General features: G+C 53.7%; 2 protein-coding genes across 2 annotated transcripts; both read left to right on the forward strand.

The window, feature by feature from the left end:
- The first annotated feature begins 110 nt into the window (after positions 1 to 110).
- Positions 111 to 2,925, forward strand: PSMD9 (proteasome 26S subunit, non-ATPase 9). Its single transcript, XM_062613841.1, has 6 exons — positions 111 to 272; positions 354 to 456; positions 1,184 to 1,377; positions 2,023 to 2,124; positions 2,634 to 2,722; positions 2,858 to 2,925. Exons 1-6 carry the CDS (start codon positions 159 to 161, stop codon positions 2,883 to 2,885), a joined length of 630 nt encoding a protein of 209 aa, XP_062469825.1. The 5' UTR covers positions 111 to 158; the 3' UTR covers positions 2,886 to 2,925.
- A 3,757-nt stretch (positions 2,926 to 6,682) lies between these two features.
- Positions 6,683 to 23,650, forward strand: CFAP251 (cilia and flagella associated protein 251). The gene is given in 21 exon segments (XM_062613852.1): positions 6,683 to 7,066; positions 7,171 to 7,380; positions 7,508 to 7,648; positions 7,852 to 7,961; positions 8,098 to 8,206; positions 8,619 to 8,699; positions 8,849 to 8,926; positions 9,066 to 9,110; positions 9,435 to 9,640; positions 10,160 to 10,347; positions 12,019 to 12,273; positions 12,364 to 12,512; positions 13,258 to 13,431; positions 13,711 to 13,895; positions 14,398 to 14,512; positions 14,655 to 14,818; positions 17,318 to 17,408; positions 17,606 to 17,749; positions 20,401 to 20,629; positions 21,817 to 21,909; positions 22,820 to 23,650. Coding segments are annotated over 21 exon segments (2,925 nt in total). The 5' UTR covers positions 6,683 to 7,060; the 3' UTR covers positions 22,972 to 23,650.
- Positions 23,651 to 24,037: the final 387 nt, after the last annotated feature.

Consider the following 24,037-nt stretch of genomic DNA (forward strand, 5'->3'; position numbering starts at 1 on the left):
CGCGGCACCACGTGCAGCGCCAACGCCGCGTCACTGCCAACGCCGCGTCACACCACGCGCCCAGGCTCTGACCACGCCCCCCTCGTGGGCGGAGCCGGCCCCCGCCCCGCCCCTCCGGCTGTGACGCGCTTTGTCCGCAGCCGGCACCCGTCGCGGCCATGGATGCCCCCGGTGGGAGCCGCCCGGTGACCGTCAGCGACGTGCAGGAGCTGGTGCGGCGCAAGGACGAGCTGGAGGCGCAGATCAAGGCCTGCTACGAGCTGCTGGAGAGCGTCAGTGCGGCGGGGCGCGGGCGGGGCGGGGCCGGGCTGCAGCACCGGGCCGCGGCCCCACGGGCGCTTCTTCCCTCGCAGCAAAAGGGCGTGGGGATGAACGAGCCGCTGGTGGACGCGGAGGGGTTCCCCCGCGATGACATCGACCTGTACCAAGTGCGCACCGCCCGGCACAGCATCGTCTGTGAGTGACGGACGGGCGGAGGGAGGGAGGGAGCGGCGGGGCCGCTCCGGGCTGGGGGAAGAGGGGCTGAGAGCTGGAGTGGTTCTGCAGAGGGAGAGAAGGCTCCGTAAGGGGAGACCTCCGAGCAGCTCCAGTGCCTGAAGGGGCTCCAGGAAACCTGGAGAGGGGCTTTGGACAAGGGCCTGCAGGGACAGGACAAGGGGAATGGCTTTAACCTGGCAGAGGGGAGACTGAGATGAGCTCTTAGGCAGAAGCTCTTCCCTGTGAGGGTGCTGAGGCGCTGGCACAGGGTGCCCAGAGAAGCTGTGGCTCCCCCATCCCTGGCAGTGCTCAAGGCCAGGTTGGACACGGGGGCTTGGAGCAAGCTGCTCTAGTGGAAGGGGTCCCTGGATGGGCTTTAAGGTCCCTTCCAACCCAAACCAGGCTGGGGTCTGTGATTTGTGAAGTTCAGTGAAGCGCTTTTGTGGTGTTTGTAGAATCAACTTGGGGTAAAGAATAGCTGGGGTGGTTTGGGGTGGCTTTCTGTGTCTTCTGCCAGTAGACAAACATCTGGTGGGCTGTGTGAGCAGGGCTGGCACCAGCACGAGCAGAGGTTCTTGGCAGCCCCAGCTGAGGCCCGGGTTGCCCATCCCACGGTCTGCACACCGCTGCGCGGAAGAGCCCGCTCTGAGAAAGAGCCCTGGGTTGTAACTCGCGGCGCTCCTCGTGTGCCCCGCTGTGAGCGCAGGTCTGCAGAACGACCACAAGGCCCTCATGAAGCAGGTGGAGGAAGCTCTGCACCAGCTGCACGCCCGCGAGAAGGAGAAACACGCCCGGGACGAGGCAGAGGCAAGGGCCGAGGCGCTGAGCCAGAGCCAGAGCCTGCCACAGCCCTTTGCCAGGGTGAACGCCGTGACCCCGGGGTCTCCTGCCAGCGTATCGGTGAGCCTGGGGTCTGACAGCTCCTGGGGAGCCAGCGCACAGTGCATGGTGTTCTCTGCCTCCTGTCATAGGTGGGGATAAGCTGGGGGCTTGGTCAGGGGATTAGTGCTCTCTTCCCAGCTGTATCCGTGCACCACACCGCTCATTCCAGGCCTCCCTGACCATTCCAGGCTCGGTATTTCTGGAGAGGGACTCTTCGCTAGGGACTGTAGTGACAGGACAAGGGGTAACGGGTTAAAACTGAAACAGGGGAAGTTTAGATTGGATATAAGGAGGAAGTTCTTACTGTAAGGGTGGTGAGGCACTGGAATGGGTTGCCCAGGGAGGTTGTGAATGCTCCATCCCTGGCAGTGTTCAAGTCTAGGTTGGACAGAGCCTTGAGTGAGATGGTTTAGTGTGAGGTGTCCCTGCCCATGGCAGTGGGGTTGGAACTGGATGATCTTAAGGTCCTTTCCAACCCTAACTGTTCTGTGATAAAACAAGACAGAGGAGTGAAGTACTTGCTGCTCTCCAAGGACATGGAGGGTTGCCTGAATGGGGAGAAGAGTAGCGTCATAGTCCGTCTGTCTGCATGTGGCTGGGTGAAGGGCGATGCTCCTGTCTTTGGAGAAGGCAGGCGCTCATCTCTCTTCTGCCTCTGCCCAGGGCCTCCAGGTGGATGATGAGATTGTGGAGTTTGGCTCCGTCAACGTGAACAACTTCCAGAACCTGCAGAACATCGCCACAGTGGTGCAGCACAGCGAAGGGGTGAGCTGCTTTCTGCTCTGCCTGCACTCTCTTGCCCGTCTCCCTTAGCCACAGCTTTTTCTATTCACTTAGAGCTCCAGCATCATCGGTTTCATGTCAGAAACAGCGTCAAGTTCAGTGTGTGCTGGTTTAGCCTTGTTCTCACAGCACTGAGCAAATCCCTGCTGCTTAGAAGAGAGCTAAGAGGTGTGTGCTCTTTGCTGCAAGCATCACATTGCCTGCTGTCCCCTGGGGGCTCCCTGCAGCAGCAAGCTGTGTTGCTCTGCCACCCTCGTGGGCTCACCAAAGATGCTGCCACAGCCATCAAGTGCCTTAAAGTGGGAGTGAGAGATCTGGAGATGTCTGTACACAAAATGCTCTCTTCTTTCGGATCGAGCTGCAGGGACGGGAGTGGGTGCTGCTTTAGCATCTCCCCTGGGCCTAAACCCTTCTGGTGGCAGAAGAAGGAAGAAGAGCATTCCCTTGGTGCTGGGAAGTTATTCTTTATCTCGGTATCTTCTGCATTTCAGAGGCCCCTGAGCGTGACTGTGATCCGTGGTGGCAGAAAAGTGCACGTGGGGCTGATCCCCAAGCGCTGGGCTGGGAAGGGCCTCCTGGGGTAAGCTGCTCTTTCACTTAGAACAGATGAAGCCTCCCCCCAGCTGTGGTGGCTCTGATTCATCCCATGTCAGATCTTCTGTGCCTGTTTGAGAACTGAGCTTTCAATGGTTCCTTCTACCCTCTTCTCTTTCAGCTGCAATATCATTCCCTTGCAGAGATAACCATCGCCTGGAAAACAATAAAGCCAAAGCTTGTGCCTGCTTTCTGGACCCTGATCTGGCTGGAGAACTCTGTGGTTTTGGTGACAGAACTGATTTGGAGGCTGTGAGCTCTGGGTGCCAGGCTCCAGAGTGGAGAGGTTCTGATGGAGCAGGGCCTGCTGCACTTCAGGATGGCACCGGCTCATCGGGAATAACCTGCAGCACTGCAGGACTTGGCTTCTCCTCTCTTACACCTTGTATTGGAATGGAATGAGGTTATAGAGAGACCCAGACCCAAACCTCACCTGATAAAGGCTCTAAAGAGCATGAGATGCTCTTGGTCATAACGGACCATTCCTTTTCACCTCACTTACACAATTCCTCACTGAACATCTTGCAGTACACCTTAAAGAGTCCCGGAGCACTTTGTGGTGTTGTTAATAGGAGGTGATAGTCAGGAAATGCGCAGATTTGACTTTCTCTCCCCCATGTTACCACAACTTCTGAAGTCACCAAACACCATGGAAGAAGTTTTGGAATGCCTCGTTATTTGAAGTTAATGAGATAAGCAATAGGGGCTATAATTCTGCTTTGGTTCCCTTTTAGCAGCTCACAAAGTCATGGTCAAAGTACCTCTAATCCAGCTTCGCCTTGACTTTGAATTGTTCTGTTTTATCTTTCTGTTTGCAGTGGTTGGGTTTGGGGTGCTTAAAGTCTTTGAGGGGATTTTGGGGGTGGTTGGGTTTACGCTTGTTTCCAGTTGAGCTTCAAAATACTCTCCCAAAGCAATAAAACTGAGGAACTTCTCTCCACTCCTGTGTTATTCTTTTGGGTAATGGAAGCTGTTATTTTGGACAGTAACTGGGGGGCACTTTAAGTGGGTTAAACCCAGACATGTGCAGACACAAAGTCCTGCCCCCCTCACCTTCCTTCCAGAGCTGAGGTCCAGGGAAGTCTTTCATTAGCACTTCATAAGGAGGTTGTGGGCACTTAATGAGCAGTTTTGTTCTAATTGGTATTAACCAAACCTGAAACAGGCTCAGAAAATAGAACCCCAGCCGCTGCAATCGCTTGCCCAGGGCCCTGTGTTAAATCGAGCTGGTTTGCTCTGGATACTTCAAGTGTTTGTGCTTCAATGCACAGTCCCAGAGAGCAGATTCAATGGGAAAGCCTCAACGCACAGCTCCTTGCGCAGGGATTCCCGCAGCCTTCGTGGTGCCACGCTGGAAGTGTTCCTGCAGCAGCCCATGGCGATGGTCCTTGGGTGGGATTGTGCCCATCAAACCCCATCTCACTCCGATCTTTCAAGTAACGTTCAAAGGGTGAAACGTGGTGGTGTCTGCTCCATCTCCTGGAGGATGACAGAGCAGGTCGTGTTCTGGGGCCACATGTGCACCCTGCCTTGTTTTGCCAGAGCAACTGAGGCTAAGCCTGCGCTGCTGAGCATCACCAGGTTCTGTGACCCACAAAGGCCAAAAGCTCCTCAATCCCCTGTGAAATCCCACTGGAAATGAGGCTGGGTTTCAGCCAGGTCAATTCCTGCTCTTGGGGAGCTCCTTTCCCTTGCAGCGTGCAGGGTGCCTGGTGCTCTACAGGGCCCTCAGCTCTGGGAGGCTTCTGTAGAAGTCCCTGGTGTTGTGTGTCCTGATGAGGACGGGTTGGACAGTCCCAACCAGGGTAATAAACACAGATGGTGTTACAGAGCCTGCTGTGGGGAGGTGAGGTTTGAGCTCCCTTAGACCCCACTCAACCCCCCGCTATGGGGCCAGAGCAGAAGAGGAGCTGCTCTCAGGTGGAACGATCACGATTTTCATGCTGGAGAGCAGAGCTCACTCCCCATTTCCTGCATGATCAGGGAGCTGGATGCTACTGGGTGGGAGGAAAAGCACCATCCCTGAGCAAGCTTCATGTGCAGGTGCTGGTGACCAAAGCTGCCTCCTTGCACCCAGCAGAGATGTGGCCAAACCCCTGCTCCTGAAGCCATAAACCTCCCCTGACTGGAAGCAGAGGGATGTCCCACACCGGAGCCCAGAGCAGCCGCCTCTTCAGGTGCAGGAGATAATGTGAGCTGGTGATGAGCTCCTTTCCTCTCCCAGCAGAGCACGAGGCTCCAGCTGGGCAGAAGGAAAAGCAGATTTGAGTTAGAAATTGTTCTGATTTGAGCTTAGCAGCAAGGCTGAGGTCGGGAGCCCTTAGAGCTGATCATCACTGTAGTGACAGGACAAGGGGTAACGGGTTAACACTTAAACAGGGGAAGTTTAGATTGGATATAAGGAGGAAATTCTTTCCTGTAAGGGTGGTGAGGCATTGGAATGGGTTGCCCAGGGAAGCTGTGAATGCTCCATCCCTGGCAGTGTTCAAGGCCAGGTTGGACAGAGCCTTGGCTGAGATGGTTTAGTGTGAGGTGTCCCTGCCCATGGCAGTGGGGTTGGAACTGGATGATCTGAAGGTCCTTTCCAACCCTAACTATTCTGTGATTCTACGATTCTATGATCTGCGGTGCTGAAGGCGATGGCTCGAGGTGATGGGGCTCCCTGTGCCAGTGCCACCCTGGGGACAGCAGGGAACCTGGCAGGGGCTGGGGGCTAATTTTCCTCCCTTTGACTCTGCTCGTCCTGCTCAGGGGTGCCCGGGGAGCAGAACCTGCCCATGACCCCCCGCGGGAGCACTGGGTAAGGACCCCGCATCCCATTCCCTGCACGGGGCGAGGGGTTGGTCCTGAAGGGGGGGTACCAAGGGGAGCTTTGCACCGCCATGAGCAGGGTTCGGGCTGGGGCCGGGCAGGGGCTGAGCGTCCCCCCAGTGCCAGCAGGCTCCTGCGTGGGGCAGGGGCAGCCGGCGGGATGCGGGGTCCCCCCCTTATCTCCCCGCACACCCCTGCCCTGCCCCGGCGCGCTCGGGCACGGTTGGAGCAGCCGTTGCCTGGGAACGGCCGCGGGCTGCAAACAGAAGCTGGGGCCGGGCTCAGGGTCCCCAGCGCGGTGCCGGGGAGGAACCAAGGCCTGGAGGGGGCTTGGGGACGGCTCTGAGGTGGCTCCGGTGAGACCCGTGCGGCTGCAAGAGGTGCCCAGGGCCCCGTCCTGCAGCCGGGCCGGGGGGGTGGTGTGTGGGGGTGTGTGTGTGTGTGTGTGTGTGCGGTTCATGGGGTCCCTTCCACCGTCTGTGCACGAGGTTTTGGTGTTGGCTCAAATCCAGACCCGGGATGAGCCAACTGCTGCCGATGGGGACTGTGAGAACCCCAGTCCGAGGGGCAGTGCCCGCACCCGGCACGGGACGCAGGCAGAGGGGAGGGAGCCTGAGCTCCGTTGGAGTAACCAGGGCTGTGCTGGGCTTGCTTGAGCACAGCGGGGGCGTTGCTGGAGCTGAACAGGGGCTCTGGGGCACTTTTTGCAGGTGCCCTTTTCTCCTGTTGTGCCAAACTCCAGGCCGTTGTGCAGCCAAACCTGGGGGGTGAAGGGGTGTTTCAGAGCATCTCCATGCCCCCAGGGGATGAATGGTTCAGATGAATGGTTCATGCGAAGTTGCACAACCCAGGGGGGAGCAGGAGTAAGCAGTGAACCCAAGGAGACACCCCAGGAGGCACAGAGAGCTCAGGCCATGGCCCCGCTGCCGGTGAAGGTGAGGGCAGCACCACGGCAAGCTCTGCCTGACACAGGCTCCATGGGCAGGTCCTGGTGGAAGCAGAGCCCCCGGCTCCCCAGTGTCGTGCAGAACGGGAGCTCAGCAGCAGCTCTGTGTAGTCTCGGTCCATTCCTCCTCAATGTTTGCTGAGCACTTGAGCTGCCTGAGAGTGATCCGAGCAGGAGGGAAGGCGGCCTCATCCCTGCAGTGAGTGAATGAAACGTTATCTGAGCTGCCCCAGAAACAAAACCCGTGTCCAGAGGGGGTTTGTGTCCGCATGAGAGATTGCTGCAGGAAAACAAACGCCTGCGGGGAGAGGCAAAGGGTGGCGTGGATCCCAAGGGGAAGATAAAGTGGGGAAAACCTGTGCAGGGGCTGCTGCGAGCTCTGACACCCCAGGGCTGTTTGATACAGGAGGCAGTGGGAGGTGCAAAGAGGGCACGATCAGACGTGCAGAAAGGGAAGCAGCCGCAGTGGGAAACTTCCCATGGCATTTTCCTTCCCTGGTGCAAATCCATAGGCAGTTTCAACAGGAGCAGAGGAGCACCTGGATACTGGAGCCTGCCCTGAGAGTGATGCAGGTTGGGTGGGAGATGTGCCAGGTGTGTTCCCATTAGCTGCAGGGCAGCCCCTGGCTGGACCAGCACAGAGCCAGCATCCATTGAAACCTCTCTCCCTTTCCAAGGACCCCCTTGCTGCTGACAAGGAGATGGAAGGAGCACAGGAGGATGCCAAGGGGGAAGATGCTGAAGGGACATCATGCCTGGAGGGTGCTGGATCCCCAGCACTGCCTGAGCCCCAGGACAGCAGGCAAGATGGCTTTGCCAGCTTGGTGTGGGAGGCTGTGCCGGGGATGCTGTTCCAGGAGGACAGGCAGAGCAGCCTTCACCCCCTTGTGAGTACCAATGGGCTCAGTGCCGCTGTGATGGTCCAAAGAGCACCCAGCTCTCTGCCATCACCAGAGACTTCAGTGGCTTTTGTGTCCCTGTTGCTAAGAGCCAGGAGCTGTCTCTTCCCCACAGAGCCTGTCCTGGGTGCTGGGCTACAACAGCAGCCTGGCTGTGCACAGCCTGATGGACGGGGAGGAGCGGGTGCTCCTGTACGCCTCCTCTCACACAGTGGTTATCCACGATGTCCTGGGGAACAGGCAGTACCACCTGCAGGTCTGCACACAGCCTTCACATCTCCCTTCTCCTCTTCTTCCTCCTCCTCCCAAACCCTCTCCAGCCGGGCCGGAAGGATGAGAGTGGAGGACCCTTGGGAGGGAAGACAAAGGGATCTCATGAGCAAGAGCAGGTTGATGAATGCCTTGAAGAGCCACCAGGTCAGGAGCCCCCGGGGCACTTTGCTGCTTCTCTTTCCCCAGGGCCACATAAATACCATTTCCTGCCTGTGTGTGAGCGCAGACAGGCGCTGGGTTGCAAGTGCCGACCGAGGGCCTGATGCTCTGATCATCGTGTGGGACTCCTTCTCCGGGTAAGCTCCCGGGAACCTCCTCTTTGGAAGCCTCTTATGTCCAGTAAATCACTCGGGACTGACTCCGGGCTCAGCTGAGGGTGAAGAGCAATCGCCTTGAATCCCTGCGAGCACCCACGAGGACTTTGCTCCGTAGGATACCGGTGCGCACCATCTTTGGGAGTCATCCGGAGGACGGGGTCAGTGCTGTTGCCATTTCCCAGGATGCGAAGTATTTGGCAACCATCAGCGCCGGAGCAGTGCAGGTGAAAACCTCTCCTCTTCCGTCGCTTTGCAGGGTACATCCCGGGAGGTTTTCCCCAGGGCAGCCCAGGGGAGGGAGGGAATTTGGATGGGGAGAGCAGGAGAGAGGGAGAGCAGGTTTGCAGTGATGGCTTGTTTCTGCTGAGCCGCTGGAAGGCAGACCTGGATTCCATTAAAGTGAGCGCTGCTGACTTGGGAAAATGGATCTGACGTTGGGATAAAAGCTCCTGACTCCAGTGTACTTCAACTGAAGCAACTTCTAGTGTTGCTTCCAGAAACTGAGCTCCTGGGTTTATCCTGCTCCAGCTTTTTGTGCCCCACCATCCGCTGCAGCCGGAGGGAATGGGGCTCACCCAGCTCCCCTGAGCTCCCAGAAAGCCACAAATGTCCCTTGGGTTTTCCTTTCTCTTCCAGAGAGTTTGTGTTTGGAAGTGGACTTTGCCCACAGAGAAGCCCCTGTGCAGCACGGAGCTGAGGCCTGACTTTGGGTATCAGGTGAGTGACCATGGCCAAGGGGTGACCGGGCTGGACTGGGCAGCCCCATCCTCACCTGCAGCCCTGTGCCCTGCTGGTAGCTGCTGGCTGGAGGTGGGAGGCAGGAGGCGTTGCTCAGCTTGGTGGGAATTCCCACCTTTTCATTTCAGGATTATGTCATTTTTAACCCTCAGAACCCCCATGAGTTCATCAGCAACAGCAAAACCCAGGTGATATTTTACCTGTGGGTAAGTAAGGACGCGGGAGGTCGCACTTTGCTGTGCGGATCTGCCCCTTCCCTGTCACTACCAGGCGATGGGGAGGGGACGTGCTGGCACTGCAGGGTTCCAAAGCACTTATCCTGGATGTTTTCTTCGCCTTTCCCAGGGCAGTGATGGTTTGCAGTATGGAGCTCCGCTCCTGAGCAGGCAGGTGAGCACAGGGGACCACAGCAGTGTCACCCTCCTGGCTTCCCTCCTGGCAGCAGCACTGTCCCTTCTCACCCCCTTAAGAAAAGCAGTGGCTGTGTCTGCAGCCTGTCCCCATCCGTCTCCTGGAGACGTGGGTCAGGATTGCCTGAGGGGCTCTCTCCCCACCGGGGATGCCCCATTGCATCTCCTGCTGGGGCTGTGGCCCGTGACAGCCCTGTCATGGGACAGAGAGGGGATGTCACGCAAGGGACCAAGCAGAAACACCTCCACTTGAGGAGGGAAGAGCCATTGCCAAGGATGCGAGGCCTCGCTCCTCCCTCTGCAGACCTTCAAGGCCGTGGTGGGACGCTTCAGCCAGTCGGTTTTCCATTTCAACACCACGCAAGCTCTGACGGGCACCTCGGCCGGGAAGCTGGTGGTGTGGGACCACACGGACCCCCAGGAAGGGCGGGACGAGCCGCACAGCGTGAAGGCCACCAAAGTGGTGTCTCTGCAGAAGGAGAGCATCACCGTGCTCACGGTGCTTGAGAGGTAACGGGGTGGCAGCTGTGGCGCAGTCCTCAGGCAGCTCAGCAGAGTTAATGCTGATGGGAGTTGCTGCTGCAGGTGCTGAGTTTTAAGTCACCCGGCAGCGTGCGAGGAGCGGGGCCGTTCCCGCAGCTGATCCACGAGCCCTTGCTCCGGCTTTTGCCAGCAGGGAATTTGGGTGGGGGTTAAAAACAAGGCTGAACCCCCCCGTTAATGTGACCCCAGCTCTGCTGCAGCCGCTGACACTGAGCTGCCGCGGTCCCAGAGGGTGGCGAATGAGCCCGGCTCAGCCTCCTGGCCTTTACCGGCAGAGGGAGCAGGCAGACGCCGAACGCTTTGACAGCTTAGGGACAGGGCAGGGGACACTGCAGGGGCAGCTTTCCCCCTGCACACCATGCGCTTGTGCAGAGAAAAGGAGAAGAGCGCATCCCTCTGCTCGAGGATGCTGCCCGAGAAATACGTGGGAGCTCTCAGTGCGTTACCCGTTATTGGTTGTGGATTAAAGCTTTCCCTTCCTCGCAGCTTCATCGTAACGGGTGACGTGAAAGGTCAGATTAAGTTCTACAACGGGATGCTGCAGCTCCTCACCTGCTACAGCCACAGCAAAGCGGGTTCCATCCGGTCCATCTCCTTCTGCAAACCCCGCCCTGGTCCTGTCGGTGCCTCCTCAGCCGGCTCCACCTCCTGCACCACCGGGTGAGGGCCCCTTCATGAACCCACGTCTCCTGCATTTGCCCTGCAGCTTGAAAGCTGGGGAGGTCCCAGCTCGAAGCTGCCCGCGCTGACCAAGCACGGCTTGGCTGGAGCAGGTTTTAACCCCGTACCCAGGCTTCCGGGCAAGGCAGGCACAGGGAGACAGGGCAGGGAATGCAACCTTCATTCCCCTTCCCCGCAGGTTTTGGGGTTGGTGTTTGTCCCATCTGCCCACCGCAGAGAAGCAGGGGGGTGTCTCCTGGGCAGCCCCTCTCTGCCTGCAGCCCCCAGTGGCCACCAAAACCCAGGTGGGCTCCAGCACATCCTAAACGCTGAACTTGACGCCTTGATGCAGGCGAGAGAAGCATTAAGGCAGCAGGAGGTGATGCGCTGGGTGCTCAGCTCCTCTGTCACGTACCCGGCACACCAGGCAGTGCTAATGCTGAGCCTGCTGGGCCCCTTAATCCCTCCCGTGGATGGCTATTTCCAGTTGGATTTTACTATGGCTAGGCAAGCTAATTAGGGCAGTGTCAGTGCAGAGACTGTCCTGGAGGTGATGGCACCGGTGCTGGGCTGCATTACATCGATTCAGGAGACTGGGACAGCCCCAGCCTGGTCACTGGCCCCTCTCTGCCCTGCGTGTGATGTAGATGTGCCTGAGGATTTATAAGGAGACTGCAGGCCAGATGAAGCTGTTCTGTGGCTCAATCCAGGCTGCACACCATATGTCTGTCACTCCCGTTCAGGATCTCCTGGCAATGTCTCTTCTTAGCCACGTGGGTTTTCCAAAGAGCCGTGTGGGCCAGATTCCTCTCCAGTCCGGAGCAGTGCCCTGGGGAACGGTTTGGTTTTCCCTGTCAGTTTCTGTTGTCTCATCCCTCTTCCTGGTTGCTGCTGCAGCTCTTGCCACTTGCAGGAGCCTTTTAAGCTGCCCAAAGCAGCATAAAACCAAAGGGGAAGCCTCGAGCCTGCTCACCTCACCAGGCAGGTGGGCACGCAAGGGGCATCCAGCGCCCGGGCCAGATGTGCATAAACTGATTGCTGTCAGAGGGCAGCTGGCAAAGAGACTGCCCTTTCCCCACTGATGCTGCTGGTGGGATGCAGCCACTCACTCTGTGTGGTCCTCTCTTGACCCTTTAGCTGGGCCCAGGCTCGCAGTGCTCGGGCACACTGGTGACTGTACACATTTATCTTTACCCAGCCGTCTGCTTCACACATCACCAGCCATGCAGCGGGCCCCTCGCGCCGGCGTGGCTGAGTGAGCAGACAGGCAGCAGCTCTGTCTGCAGTGCAGGACTGAAGCTGTCCCTTGACCTTGTCCACGGAGCCGCTGACAATGGTGGCCCGGAGGCACATGAACAGACTATTCAGGGGATCTTGAATTGCTCGTTTGTCTGTCTCACACACCAGTGACTTGCAAACGGCAAAAGCTACCCAGATGTCATTCATCTTCTGGCTTGCCTACCCAAGTAGAAAATGGAACCAGTTCCAGTGTCTTCCTGCAGAGATTTAGCAGGTCCTGAATACAAAGTGCCACCTGCTTCCAGGTCAAGGAGTGTTTGCATATTGCATATCGCAAAAGATAAGTGATTGTCCGACTAAGTTGCCAAGAAGAGACCAATGTGTAACATAGCTTGGAGGGACGTGAGCCAGCTCCTCTGATTCATCACATTCTCTTTCTCTCACACTGAACAGGAACTTTATCCTTTCAAACTCTGATGCAACCGTGTTCCGTGTTGCAACAGACGGGACAAACTTTGAGAAAGTCATGGAAGAGGCAAAGGAAGCAGTGAAAGCCATCGCCTGTCACCCCCGGCAGGCACGCTTGGCCCTGGGGAGTCACTGTGGGCTGCTGAAGGTGTGGGACTACGAGCAGAGAGAGTACCTGGTCAGCAGGATCTTCCCTGAGGCCAGCATCCAGTGCTTGTCCTATGACCCTGAAGGTACCCTGGCCTCGTGACCTCCCCCTGTGCCAAGCACTGGGCTTCCCGGGAGGAGGGACAGTGCTGTGAGCTCTCTGGCACGCTTCCCAGGCTATTTTCTGGCCGCTGGTTTCACCGATGGGAGCGTTCACATCCTGGATGCCATTTCCCTTCAGTCCTTCTGCAAAGAGTTTGAGTCCTCGCAAGGTCCCGTGACTCACGTGAGCTTCTCTCACGATTCGGAGTACTTCGCCACCGCTGTAAGCTTGGTTTTCCCTCTCCGTGCTTCCCGTGTGCAGCTTTCGGTGGGACCGGGGGTTGCTGCCCATCCTGGAGGCACAGCAGAGCGAGCAGGGCACAGGGCTGTCCCTCCCCTGCGGCTCCGTGACTCTGAAATGCTTGTCCTGGCTTGGAGAGTCACCGTGTGAGAACATCACCAGCCACAGCCGCGCCGCAGACCCGCTGCTGGCAGCGTCCCATTGCTGGCTTTAGAGACGAGTCTTAGCCCTGCATCCATCTGCAGCAAGGGCTGGAGCAGGGATTTCCTCCTGGCTGGTGCTCTGCAAGGGGGGTTGCTCCCTGATCCCATGTCTCAGTGCAGAAGTGTTGAGGCAGCACTGAAGCACTCTGGCAAAGAAGTTGTAGCAACTGGTGATGATCCGTACAAAGAGAAGGATTCCCCCTTTGTGCACGGATGCGAGGGCACAGCAGTGGGAAGCATCTTCCTTGGGATTTCTGGGGAGCCACTGAACTCAACGTACTGCTCCTCTGCTGTGAGAGCACAGCAGGGAATGCCCCCAGCCGGGATGCTCCGGCCACGATGAGGTCTGCTCCTGCGCTGCCAATAGACCCAAACCTGTCTGACCCGGTGTTTTATCCTGGCTGTGTCTCTAACCCTCCTGAAAGGGCCGAGCTAAGCCCAGACAGGATGTGCAAAGCTGCCTGCTGCCAGCCAGGGATGTGCATGGGGACTGTGGCTCACTGACCTCTGTGCTGTTGTTCCAGGATGAGACATACACGGTGACTCTTTACAAGAGAGTCCTGCAAAACGGGAGCAGACGCTGGGAACGCTTTGCAGGGCTGTGCTCCCACTACAAACCCATCCGCAGCCTCCTCTTTGGGGTCCAGTCAGACAGCAACGAGCCCAGGCTCCTGAGCCTTGGGGAGGACCGGCACCTGGTAGGTCAATGTGAGAGTCTAAAGGGCAGGGAAGCTTTGTGGTTAAAGTGGGGGACTCAGCCTTTAATGCTGCAGCTCCCAACCCTCTCCCCACCAGCTCTGTCACAAGGGGCTGTTTCTCAGATGGGTGTCAGGGCAGAGCTGCCCAGGGCTCAAGCTGAGGCTCTGCTACTTCAGGCTGCTGCAGGAGATGCTAGATCCAGTTAATCCACAAGGTCCAAGGTGCCGGTCCAGGGTGCTGCACAGGGGAGTTGCTGTGTTTCCTTGTCTTCCCTCCAGGTTGAATATGACCTGAGCATCAGCAGCAAGGGCCGCTTGGAGGTCTCGCACAGGGACCGGATAGAGCAGATTGCTGTGCCCCTGTGCTTGGCCTGGTACCCACAGCTCAGCAACGAGTCCTTTATCCTCACAGCCAACAGCTGCTACAAAATGAAGCTCTACAACACGACAACCAAAGCGTGCAGGTAGAGGAGGGATTCAGGCCTACCACTGCCTGGGAGCTCCATCCTGACCTGGTGCTCTCCTCTGTCTAATGTCTGTTCTACTCCCACCCGCGTGTTTGCTCATCTGAGATGCAGATCTTGGAATGACTTTAGGGCCCCCATCCTTGTGTCTACTCTACTGCTCACTAATGTGTCATCTAGTAAGGTTGTGGCTGCAGGTGGGTCTCAGTCTGCCCAGTACACCGGAGTTGGGAAGCAGCAGTTGGGTATCAGTTAAAGAGACAGGAGCCCCCAAGAGCAAAGCACAGGGATTGAATAATCCCCGAGTGCTCAGTTCTTCTCTTAACCCAAGTGTGGTTTTAGCGAGGAACCCTGTCCTATCCTGTCCTCTAGGCCAGTAGTACAAAGCTTTTGCACCCACCACACTTCTCCATATCCATCCATCCTTGTACACAGCAGCCACTCAGAGAGGGGAAAATGTTTTGTGAGCCCTTGAATGTATGAAAATGTTGTTTGCCTTTAGAAAGACCCTTTTGGGACCAACCTACGGCTCCCCACTGGAGAAGATCCAAATCCTCCCAACAACAAGCCCCGCGGACCCCCAGAAATGCTACCTGGCGTACATTACAAAGGACAAGGTACAGAGCCCCACCTGCCCCAGCTGTACAAGACCCCCACTTGGAGAGGTGGTGAGCCTCGGCAGAATCCCTAGGGATTCCCATGGGATCCCCATCCTTCCCGTGGGACCCCGTCCCTCCCAGGCTCCCTCTCTCCTTACAGGTGGGCTTGCAGATTTTGCCTGTTGATGGCAATCAGCACAAGTCCTCAGCTTTCATCTGCCACCCGGATGGCGTCTCTGACCTCGCTACCTCCTACGATGGACGCTACATCTTTACAGTGGGGGGAAACGACTGCACTCTTATGAAATGGGAGATCAACCTAAAGTGAGTACAGCAGGAAGGAGGAAGGAGTCTTGCTGCAGCTTTCCACTGCTGCTTGGCCAACACAGCTGAAGCAAATGTTCCTCAGCATTGACACCGAGAATGGGGCCTTTGTCATAAAAGGTCTCTGTGTCCAGATGAGTTAAAGCCAGGTCTCCCAGCTATTACTGTGCTTATCCTGGTGTACAGGGTGGTGCTGCACCCATGGGGCGACACAGCAGGGTGCTGCATGGGGAGCGTTCCTCTGCAGGGCTCTCTTGAGCATGGGGCTTTCTGGGTTGACAAACCCCTGACAAAGCTGCACCCTCCTGGTGGCATGGCACTGGGGTCAGCTTAGATAGCAATGACCTGCCAGGCCCCAAATAACGCTATGGGGTGGCAGTGGAAAAAGGAGGGACACACTTTCAGGGGGACTTTGCTCCCCTCCATGTGCTGTAGCCACACAGTCAATAGAGGGGAATAAACCAGCAGACCTCACGGGTAGTGGCCATAGCACCTATAAAATACTCCAGTCTGGGGTAAGGAGGGTAAGAAGTTGAGCAGAGAGTTTTCTGGTCCTTACGAGGGCATGGCCAGTGTGATGGGAGGTTGCTGGCGTTAGGCAGGGATCAGAGGAGCAGCTCTGGCTGCAGGAGAAGCATACGAGGTGGCTGCTGATATGAGTGTCTGCTCTCCAAATGGGATAGGACAAAATCCCCCCTGCATTTGAAGACTGGATTTAGGACAAGCCACCTTAATCCTATAAAGCTTTGCCTACATGAGTAAATGGGGTGGCTGGAGGAGCGAAGGCTGCTTTTGCAAAGGAGGATTTCCAGGCTCTGGCCTGGAGCATCAGTGATAAACCCTGCCAGGTTTCTTCCACCTTCCTCTACAAGTGAGCAGCTTCCCCCTGCCAGCTCCCTTGGGCAGCGATGCCGGATGCGTGCTCCCACATGCCCAACGGGGAACGTGGCAAGGGCACAATATATTTTGGCTTCCTTGCATGTCAAGGACCCAGTCTGCTCGTTGCAATGTGCGTGCAAGGCCAGAGGGTTCTCGCCTCATACGCGTGGCTGCAGACAGCCAGTATATACACATGTCCATTGAAAGGGAGCAGGCAGCTCTGAGTGAGCTGAAAACTGCCAGGCCGGTGCAGAGCAACTTCACCTTCACACTTCAAGGACTGGAAAGGGAGTTCAGTCCATTCTGGAGGTGGAAAAGACAGATAAGCATCATGGTCCCTGCGGGTCTGTGTGTTTGTTTTTATCCTGCATGTCTCCCTGATAGCACAGAGCACGTCTCCTGGTTTCTGGCAAATCAGCCTCATGGGAGCTGCCTTTTAGCCCTCACTGGTACATTTGCCTCTCGGAGTGCCCCTCACCTTCCTAGGACAAAGGCTTTGTGGTTGAGACACGCGCTGGTCCTGCTTAAACCCTTTCTTGTGGGTACTGCTCGCTCAGAGGAAGGCCCAAAGGGTGCTGAGCCAGCTCACCTTCATGTGCCAGAACAAAGGAAAGCTGGGTGGGAAAGCAAAGGGCTTGTTTATTTTCTTTTCCACTTTGTGTGGCTTAAGCAGTCGGGGGTCAGGATAAGCGACGTTTTAAGGAAGGCAATAGAATATAAATGATCCTTCTTTATAATGGTTGGCCAGGGTCCAGGCAACATTGAATTTCTATGTAATTTGTTTTCGGAGCGAAGCCCTTGATGAGCTAATTATCATTTTATTGCTGCTTCTGGCATCTTGTGCATCTCCACTGTGTTTAATACCCAGATAACTTAATTATGAAGGAAGCATGGCGCTTGCAAAGAAAAACCCCAGCGCTCCAGAGGTGTGTGTGTGGAAGCTGCAGCCTTGCTGCCAGGCGTGAGGCATTATGTGGCAATGCTATGCCATGACTGCACTACCAGCTTGGTTACCTGTTTCATCTGGCCAAGCCAAACAGATTCCTTTGGCTTCAACTGCCTATGAAATTGAAAGGAAGAGGTGGCACTCAGATGCTTTCAGTTTAATGTAGGCTGCACCTGCGACATGGTCGCGGGCCACAGCAGAGGAAGTAGAGTAATGGATTGCACTGAGTTACTGGGGAAGAGTGTGTTAGATCCAGGAGCAGGGAGCTTTAGGTTTGTGGGGGTTATTACGAACACCAAGCCCCGGCTCTCTCTGCATGCTCAAAATGCTGATCTAGCTAATTCATCTCCCTCAATGTCTCTATAAGGAAGCAGGAAAGCTAAATGCCAGGCACCAAGCTCAAGTCCATGGAAAAGCTCCTGGCTCCCAGCCCTGTGCTCATTCCACTAAACAAGAGGACCATTCAGTAATAATTAATTCCCACACTGTGCTATTGTATGTAAAACCTGGGTATGAAAGGTGCTCTAGAAGTGCAGGCTGATGATAAAGTAGCACACGGTTGAAGGCAATGCTTTTCTCTCCTGCAAGTGTCTGTGAACAATGACTAGAAAGGGAAACGTGAAATCTCTCCTCACATGAACCCTTCCTGTATCTTCTTTTCTCTGCTTCTCCAGTGCCTTGGATGCTGCTGTTTCCCTTGGCGGGGAGGACATGATCCCATTCTACAACCTACTGGATGGTGGCAGAGAAGGCGAATTCTTCCAGGTAAGGATGCCCACTGTGAAGGCTGTCTGGAAACATCTGGTTGGAGTTATACAGGCCTGACATTTCTTTCTTTGTTGTCCAGCTTGCCTTTAACAGCAATCTCATTGATATGCCCGTTAGTAAATCTTGGAAGGAGCCTTATCTTCCGTGCCTGTTGCTAACTGAACTTCACAGCATTCTGTTTGAATCCCTTGCAGGAACTGGAAGACTATTTTTACTATGCACAGCTGCACAGCCAAGGTATTGATACGCTGGAGACCAGGCAGGTGTCAACACATATTCCCTTGGAGGAAATTCCTTCTGTCATGAGAGCAATGGGGTTTTATCCATCAGAGGAAGAGGTTGGTCAGTTGTTTTTACTGTTGTTATTGAAAGATAAAAGAGTAAGACTGATTGCATTCACCAAGTGTGCTGAGGTCCAGATTCTGACCATTGTTAAGCTGGATGGCTCCAGGGTGTATTTGCTGTTGTCGATGCATTTAACCCGGTCTGCATCAATATAGAAGTAGTGAGAATCTAGCAGCAAATGCCTCAAAAAGTGATGATTCCTCAGTGGAGAGGAAGTGCAGGGGCAGGCTGAGCAAGCCGGGGTCTGATGGTTCAGAAGGGTTCAGCCAAAGACCTCAGGTTCTTCTGGAGGTTTAATGCTTTGCCACCACTGCAGAGGTGGGGTTCTTCAGAGGGTGAGCTGAGAAAGTTCTGGAATGAATCTTCCTTCGGCTCCCAAGGGCAGCAGCTTCCAGCTTTCCAAAGCCCATGGGCTAAAGTCCCTCGTGTGCGGGCAGTGATGTGCTTTGCTGTCTGTGACTTCCGCTACTGGCTGAGCTGCTTCATGTCCAGCCTGTGGCTGGTGAGCCGTGGGTTGAGTCCCTCCAGCTCAGATGGAGACTCAGCCAGAGCATCCTGTATGTGTTCCCAGCACGGGTGGGAACGTCCAGCTCCATGCAGTCATTTGGACACTGACAGAGCCTCTTTTTCTTGTTCTGCCTGGGACTGACAAAAGAATGATTTTTAGATGGAGACAGCAGCTTTTATTCCCACAGAACTTAAAGCTCTTTCATAACTGATAAACTCTGCAGAAGCTCTCTCTGAGCTTGCCTTTCAGGTTGCAGCAGCAGAGCTTCCTATCAAACGTTTCTCAAGAGCTTTTTAGCTTCATATTTTATAGCAGACAAAGACAACTGATTTAATAAGGGTGCTGCTGCTTCCCCTTTTGTGGTTGTTTCTACAAGGCAGTTTGTATTGTATACAAACCTAATTTGTAATGTTGTAACCTGGCAAAAGGGTAATTAAAGCGCCTACAAAAACCCCCAAATTACTGAGTCTGATGCAAGGAGATTTAACTAACAACCTCTTTGCACCAGCTACAGCCCCTCAGCGCAGGAGGGGCTCTCCCAAGGGAAGCAGCACATCGCTGCGCTCCCTTCATCTCTCTGCGGAGGAGGCTGCGTTCGTCTCTGCCATTGCACAGGAACCCCACAGGCTGCTGCCGTGGTGCTGTGAGGCTGTGCCACCCCATCTGCCCAGGCACGCTCTGCCAGCAGAGCCAGCAGATGGGAGGCAGGATCTTTGCTACAGCCACCACCTAACAAACAGACTCGCTTTGGAGCCCCCACAACCAGCAAATGTTTGAGCCGGCACCACTTTGCCCTCGTTTCAAGCTGTGGTGTTATCCCCTCATCATTTGTTAGATCTTTTCCTTGGGTGATTGCGTTGTCACCTCCTGGGGACAAAGAGGACATGTTTCCCTGGGTAATGTCTCTGTTAACCTCCCCCACCCTGCCCCAAATCAAAAGGAAAACAGCATTTCAGGCCTGGAACAGAGGTGCTAAGCTGTTGTGAAAGCAGGCAACCTACAATCTGCTTCTCGAAGCAGGCAGGACAGCATTAAAACATAGAGAGAAAGTTCCTCTCTCTCTAGAGGGTTTTAATAAAGGAAAAGCAGGAGGGAAAAAGGCAGCTTGGGCTGACTAGGAAAGCTTTTGGGAACCGGTGCTTTTCTTTTGTAGTTCAGTGGTGCTGGGATAAAACCTAATCCCAGATCAGCCAGAGCTGAGTGAAAATAACTGCTCTTGCCTGGTGTGCCATTCGCTACAGGGAAAATACAAGGCTGAGATTTCCCTCTTCCCCAGGCTTCATTCAGTGGAAAAACTTGTGACACAAGGACAAAGGCCCAAGGCTGAATGCAAAGTCCTCCCCGGGGAGATCTTGCATCAGCTTCCCTTCCTGGGGAGCCGCAGGCTTGGTACGAGCTGGCACAGGGAATTCTCCTGGCATTTCTCTGCTGCCTGTGTATCTCCAAAGGGGCTTCCTTTGGAGCAGGAGTACACTGAAGGCAAGGAGCAGATGCTGCCTTTCGGACACACATCTGTACAGCTGCCAAATGAGCAGGCTCATGGCACCAGACTTCGGGGAAAGCACTAGTACCCAGCACGGCCAGTGCTTGCCTGTTTGTCCACGAGAAGATCCAGCTGTGCAGGATGTCAGCCCCACCGAGCAAACTTCAGATTTGGCTTGAACCACACCAGACACGTGTCGGTTTGGGGGGGAAAGGTTGTTTATGCCAGCCAGGGTGCGTATATACGGTGTGCAGCCTGGGTATGTTGGGACTTCCGTGCCTGCACTTCCGTAGTGGGGTGGTGTATTTACTGGTTTGTGGTTTGCTTACCCACTGTCCCCAGAGCAGAGACACAGCTGTGGCAAAGGTACCGCTAACAGCTGCGAGGTCACCCAGTGCCTATCGTAAGAAAATAGAGGAAACCCAAAATGACTACGCATCTGCTACCCCCTTCTTTATCTAATGTCATCATAACAATGAGTGTGCAACTGTCCATGTCCATCCTCAGCTGCTGAGTGCTGGCTTGTTGTTGAGATCCAGTCACGGCATCTGAGGTACCCACACATGCATGATGACGGTACATTGACACTGGAAACTGGCCTGATGTTCTTCACAAAGAAAACGTGTCCCACTCTGTCTTGCCTTGATCTTTAGATTGAAGAAATGCTAAATGAAGTAAAATCCAGCAACTATGTGGGTACTGGAGAACAAGTGACAAAAATCAATTTAGAGGATTTTATCAAACTTTATGTAAATCATCGACCTGCTTTTGGCTTGTCAATGAACAAAATACAACGAGCGTTTCAGGTTCTTGGTTATGATAACGAGAATGGAGACAAAGTTATTGACAGAGGAGACTTACTGTGGCTGCTTCAATGCAGGGGTGAGTTATTTCTTGTCTAATATTAGTTTTATGCTTGCTAGTTCTGCCTTCAATTTCAGAACGCATTCACTGCAGCAAAAAATGAATCTGGAACTATAGCTTGGTAACCAGGGCAGGCATGTGGAGCAACTGTCTTAAGATCTTAAATTGAATAATCACACCTATTCTCTCAGCTGCACTTCTTTTCCTGGTCTGGAAATCTCTGCTGGCCTCAGGTATCTTGTCTGGCAAATGACGAGTAGGGATTTTGGCAAATTGCACCTTTCTTTCAGTGCGTCCTTATCTGAATCATTGTTCTCTTTTCCAGTCACACCATCTCTGGAAAGGCAGTATAAAACTGACAAAGAGGGGGGACAAGAAAGAAGGGATGGAATATGTCGGTCCTGTGTGAAAGTCTGAAAAGATGGGATGGTTTAGTGCAGCTGAATCAGGGAGAACACTGTAAAGGTGTTTATTGTGTCCAGTGCCATAGAGAGGTAAATAACTAACTTGTATTGTCTTGCTCCTGTTGTAAAAGTGCAGCTGAGCATTAAAACAGCTAAAGAGAACTGATGTTTTACTCAGTACATCACCTGGTAAAAGTCATTGCCACAGAGATCCTTGGAAACCAAGGATTCAGCCAGTGTGAGAAAGGTTAGTTATATGGATGGTGTGACCATCCATAAATAGATACATTAGCCAGAACAGTTTCATAACAGATCTATAACCTTATGCTTCAGGGCACAAGCCAACCACTAACTGGGAACACATGCTATGTCTGGGTTATTCAAAGATACTAGATCAAGACTTTCCTGCACCTTTCTCTTCCTCCTCTGTGTGGAAATGACTACAGCCATTGATACAGGGCTATATGGGCTGTAGTCTGCCCCATGCCAGGAATTCTTCAGTGGGAATAGAAGCTCAAGCCCCTAGAAGCACTGTAGCCTAAAGAGCTGTCTGCAGCAGAATTTCTCTCTTTGATAAATATTTTTGCCTAAAATACAATGTGCAAGCACAATTTTCCTTAGGATCAGTATTTTCCTGTGTTGGGATCATGTGTTTTGGTTGGTAACGTGTATCTCTCTGTGTCTGTGATACCACAACTGTCTCTTGTTCTCTTTGTATGCTGTGGTTATTCAAGCTGCCTTCTAGCTTTTGAGCTAACGACACCATAACCCAAGAGGTGGGTGTTGCTCTGTTGTGTACAGGAGAGCGTATGACGGAGGATGAGCTGGCACTGTGTCTGACCACCCTGCTGGGCAAGCGTTCTGGGGGAGAAGGATCTGAACTGGACACCTCAGGTATGGCATTAACATTCCATGCAGCACAGAACCAGGAACGCTTCAATTCCCAAATAGAACAATTTAAATTGCAAACTCATTGCCCTGTTAGGCCACGAGCTGTCAGAAACACTCAGATGGGATTGCAAAAATAGGCATGGAGCTATAGATTGTCCTTCTCCCGTGCAGCAATAGCATGGGTGCATCTAAAAATAAATGGACAATGAAATATAACCGGGACCTGACAAGATTACATCGCTCTTTATCTGCTTGCTGGCTTGCAACTGCAATTAGAAACACAGAGTGGAAGGTTTACACGGCAGAGTCCACAGGCAAAAAGGAATCCTACAATATGCAAATGACAGCATTGATTTTATCCAGGCAGCAATGCTCATTGTAACAGAGCTGTTGATAACCACTGCATCTGTCTCCAGTTTATGTCCCAGTCTACACCAGTCTAGAAGAGCAAACTACAGCACTGGTTTCAGCCAAGGGATGCTGCCCATTGTAATTGGAACTGCTGGGAAGTGCCCTGTGTTCGTACAATTCAAGTCCCAGGCCACGCCAGTTCAGAACAGCATCTGGCTAGGGCCATTGTGGAACTGTCCAGCTCTGCAAAGCAACTTTGAAATCCCGGGATTCCCTGGGATCCCAAAATCGCATTAAATGGCTGGAGTGTAAAAGCTGGCTCCTTGATGCTTCTGCAGCGGGGACCTAATGCAAGATGTGACTCACTGCCTCACAGATCCGACAGATTCCATCCCTCATGCAAATATATAAAGTATTAAGCTAGTACACCAACACTTTTTCATGATTCCTTTGTACGTCCTTAAAAGCATTCCATTCATTTACTGCACCTTATAAATTTTACTGATCTGGAAAGCCATTTTTACACTGCTCTTGTGTGTTTTGTGTTGTTACTGCTCTTCAGGTGAAGCAGCTTTGACTGAAGAAGACATTCCAGCAGAAATCACAGCAGAGATATTTGCTGGCGACATTCTTGGCTTGGCTATTGCTGAACCAGAAAAAAGAACAGGAAAAGAGAGAGATGAATCTTTGACGTACGAAGACTCAGAATCATAGCGGCCACAAAGTTTTCTGCTCATTCCTATTTCCCAGTCTCCTGTCCTAAAATATCTGCAGAAAATACATATTTTGTTTATTACAAAGTAAAGGTCACATAGTCTCATACTAACCAGACTCTAGAACAAGCCCCCACTTTACCACATGCCATAAGCCTATGAGGTCAAACCTATGTAGGGAAGCACTGGGGTGGCTGTAAAGAACAAAGCAGAGGCGCCACCCCATCTCTGGCTGGAACCTTCCTAGAATTCATTTGAGGTGGGTTTATGCCAGATGCAGTCTATTTTCATTATGTTAAGCCGGTATTTATTTGTGAAACCTGACAGCAAAAGAGCAATGTGAAAGTACTGTATTGATTCAATACCTTGAAAAATGCTTGGATAAGTTAGAATACATTTGTAAAGTAAAGAAAGGAATGCTGTGTTACACATAAAGGCCAAAATGGAAACCTGGTTTACAAAAAAACCCGAGGTTTTCTTTCTGAAAGTAATAGTTCCAATTAGCAGTGTAATACCAATGGGACATCATCTTACTTGTGTTTGTGTAAACAGCATAATGAGGCTGATATAAGTTGCTGTAGAAAGATCAGTGAAGTGCTGTTGAACATGCTTCCTTCTTTACATCATCCTCAGCATCAATTTGAATAATAATGTAGGCCCTTAAGAAGCGTTCCTTTCAGCAGCAATGTTTTTTAAACAGATGCCTGAAAATATGTGTGACTGTGCCATTAGTACCAACAGCAAGGTGTGCACGGGATGCACGGTGATGGAGGAGTCCAGTGGTACCATGTCCACAATGGGTGTGTGACAGGAGAGTTTTTCTGCAGGGCATCACTTCGTGCCTAACTCTCTGCTCACTTACTGGTATGTTCATGTACCTCTGCTCTGGAGCCAGGCTGAGAGAGCTGGGCTGGTCCAGCCTGGAGAAGAGAAGGCTCCTTAAGGGGAGACCTCAGAGCAGCTCCAGTGCCTGAAGGGGCTGCAGGAAAGCTGGAGAGGGGCTTTGGACAAGGGATGTAGGGACAGGCCAAGGGGAATGGCTTTAACCTGCCAGAGGGGAGACTGAG

Source organism: Pezoporus occidentalis, unplaced genomic scaffold (genome assembly GCF_034315485.1).
Source record: "Pezoporus occidentalis ecotype Australia unplaced genomic scaffold, CSIRO_AGI_Poc_V1 ctg102, whole genome shotgun sequence".
In the NCBI taxonomy this organism is placed as follows: domain Eukaryota; kingdom Metazoa; phylum Chordata; class Aves; order Psittaciformes; family Psittacidae; genus Pezoporus; species Pezoporus occidentalis.

Bases quoted from the DNA above. Each gene is read 5' to 3' on its own strand.
- PSMD9 (XM_062613841.1), top strand. From the start codon at position 159: ATGGATGCCCCCGGTGGGAGCCGCCCGGTGACCGTCAGCGACGTGCAG. The intron at 1,378-2,022 runs GTGAGCCTGGGG...GCCTCTGCCCAG, and splicing joins GGTCTCCTGCCAGCGTATCG to GGCCTCCAGGTGGATGATGA. The intron at 2,125-2,633 runs GTGAGCTGCTTT...TCTGCATTTCAG, and splicing joins TGGTGCAGCACAGCGAAGGG to AGGCCCCTGAGCGTGACTGT.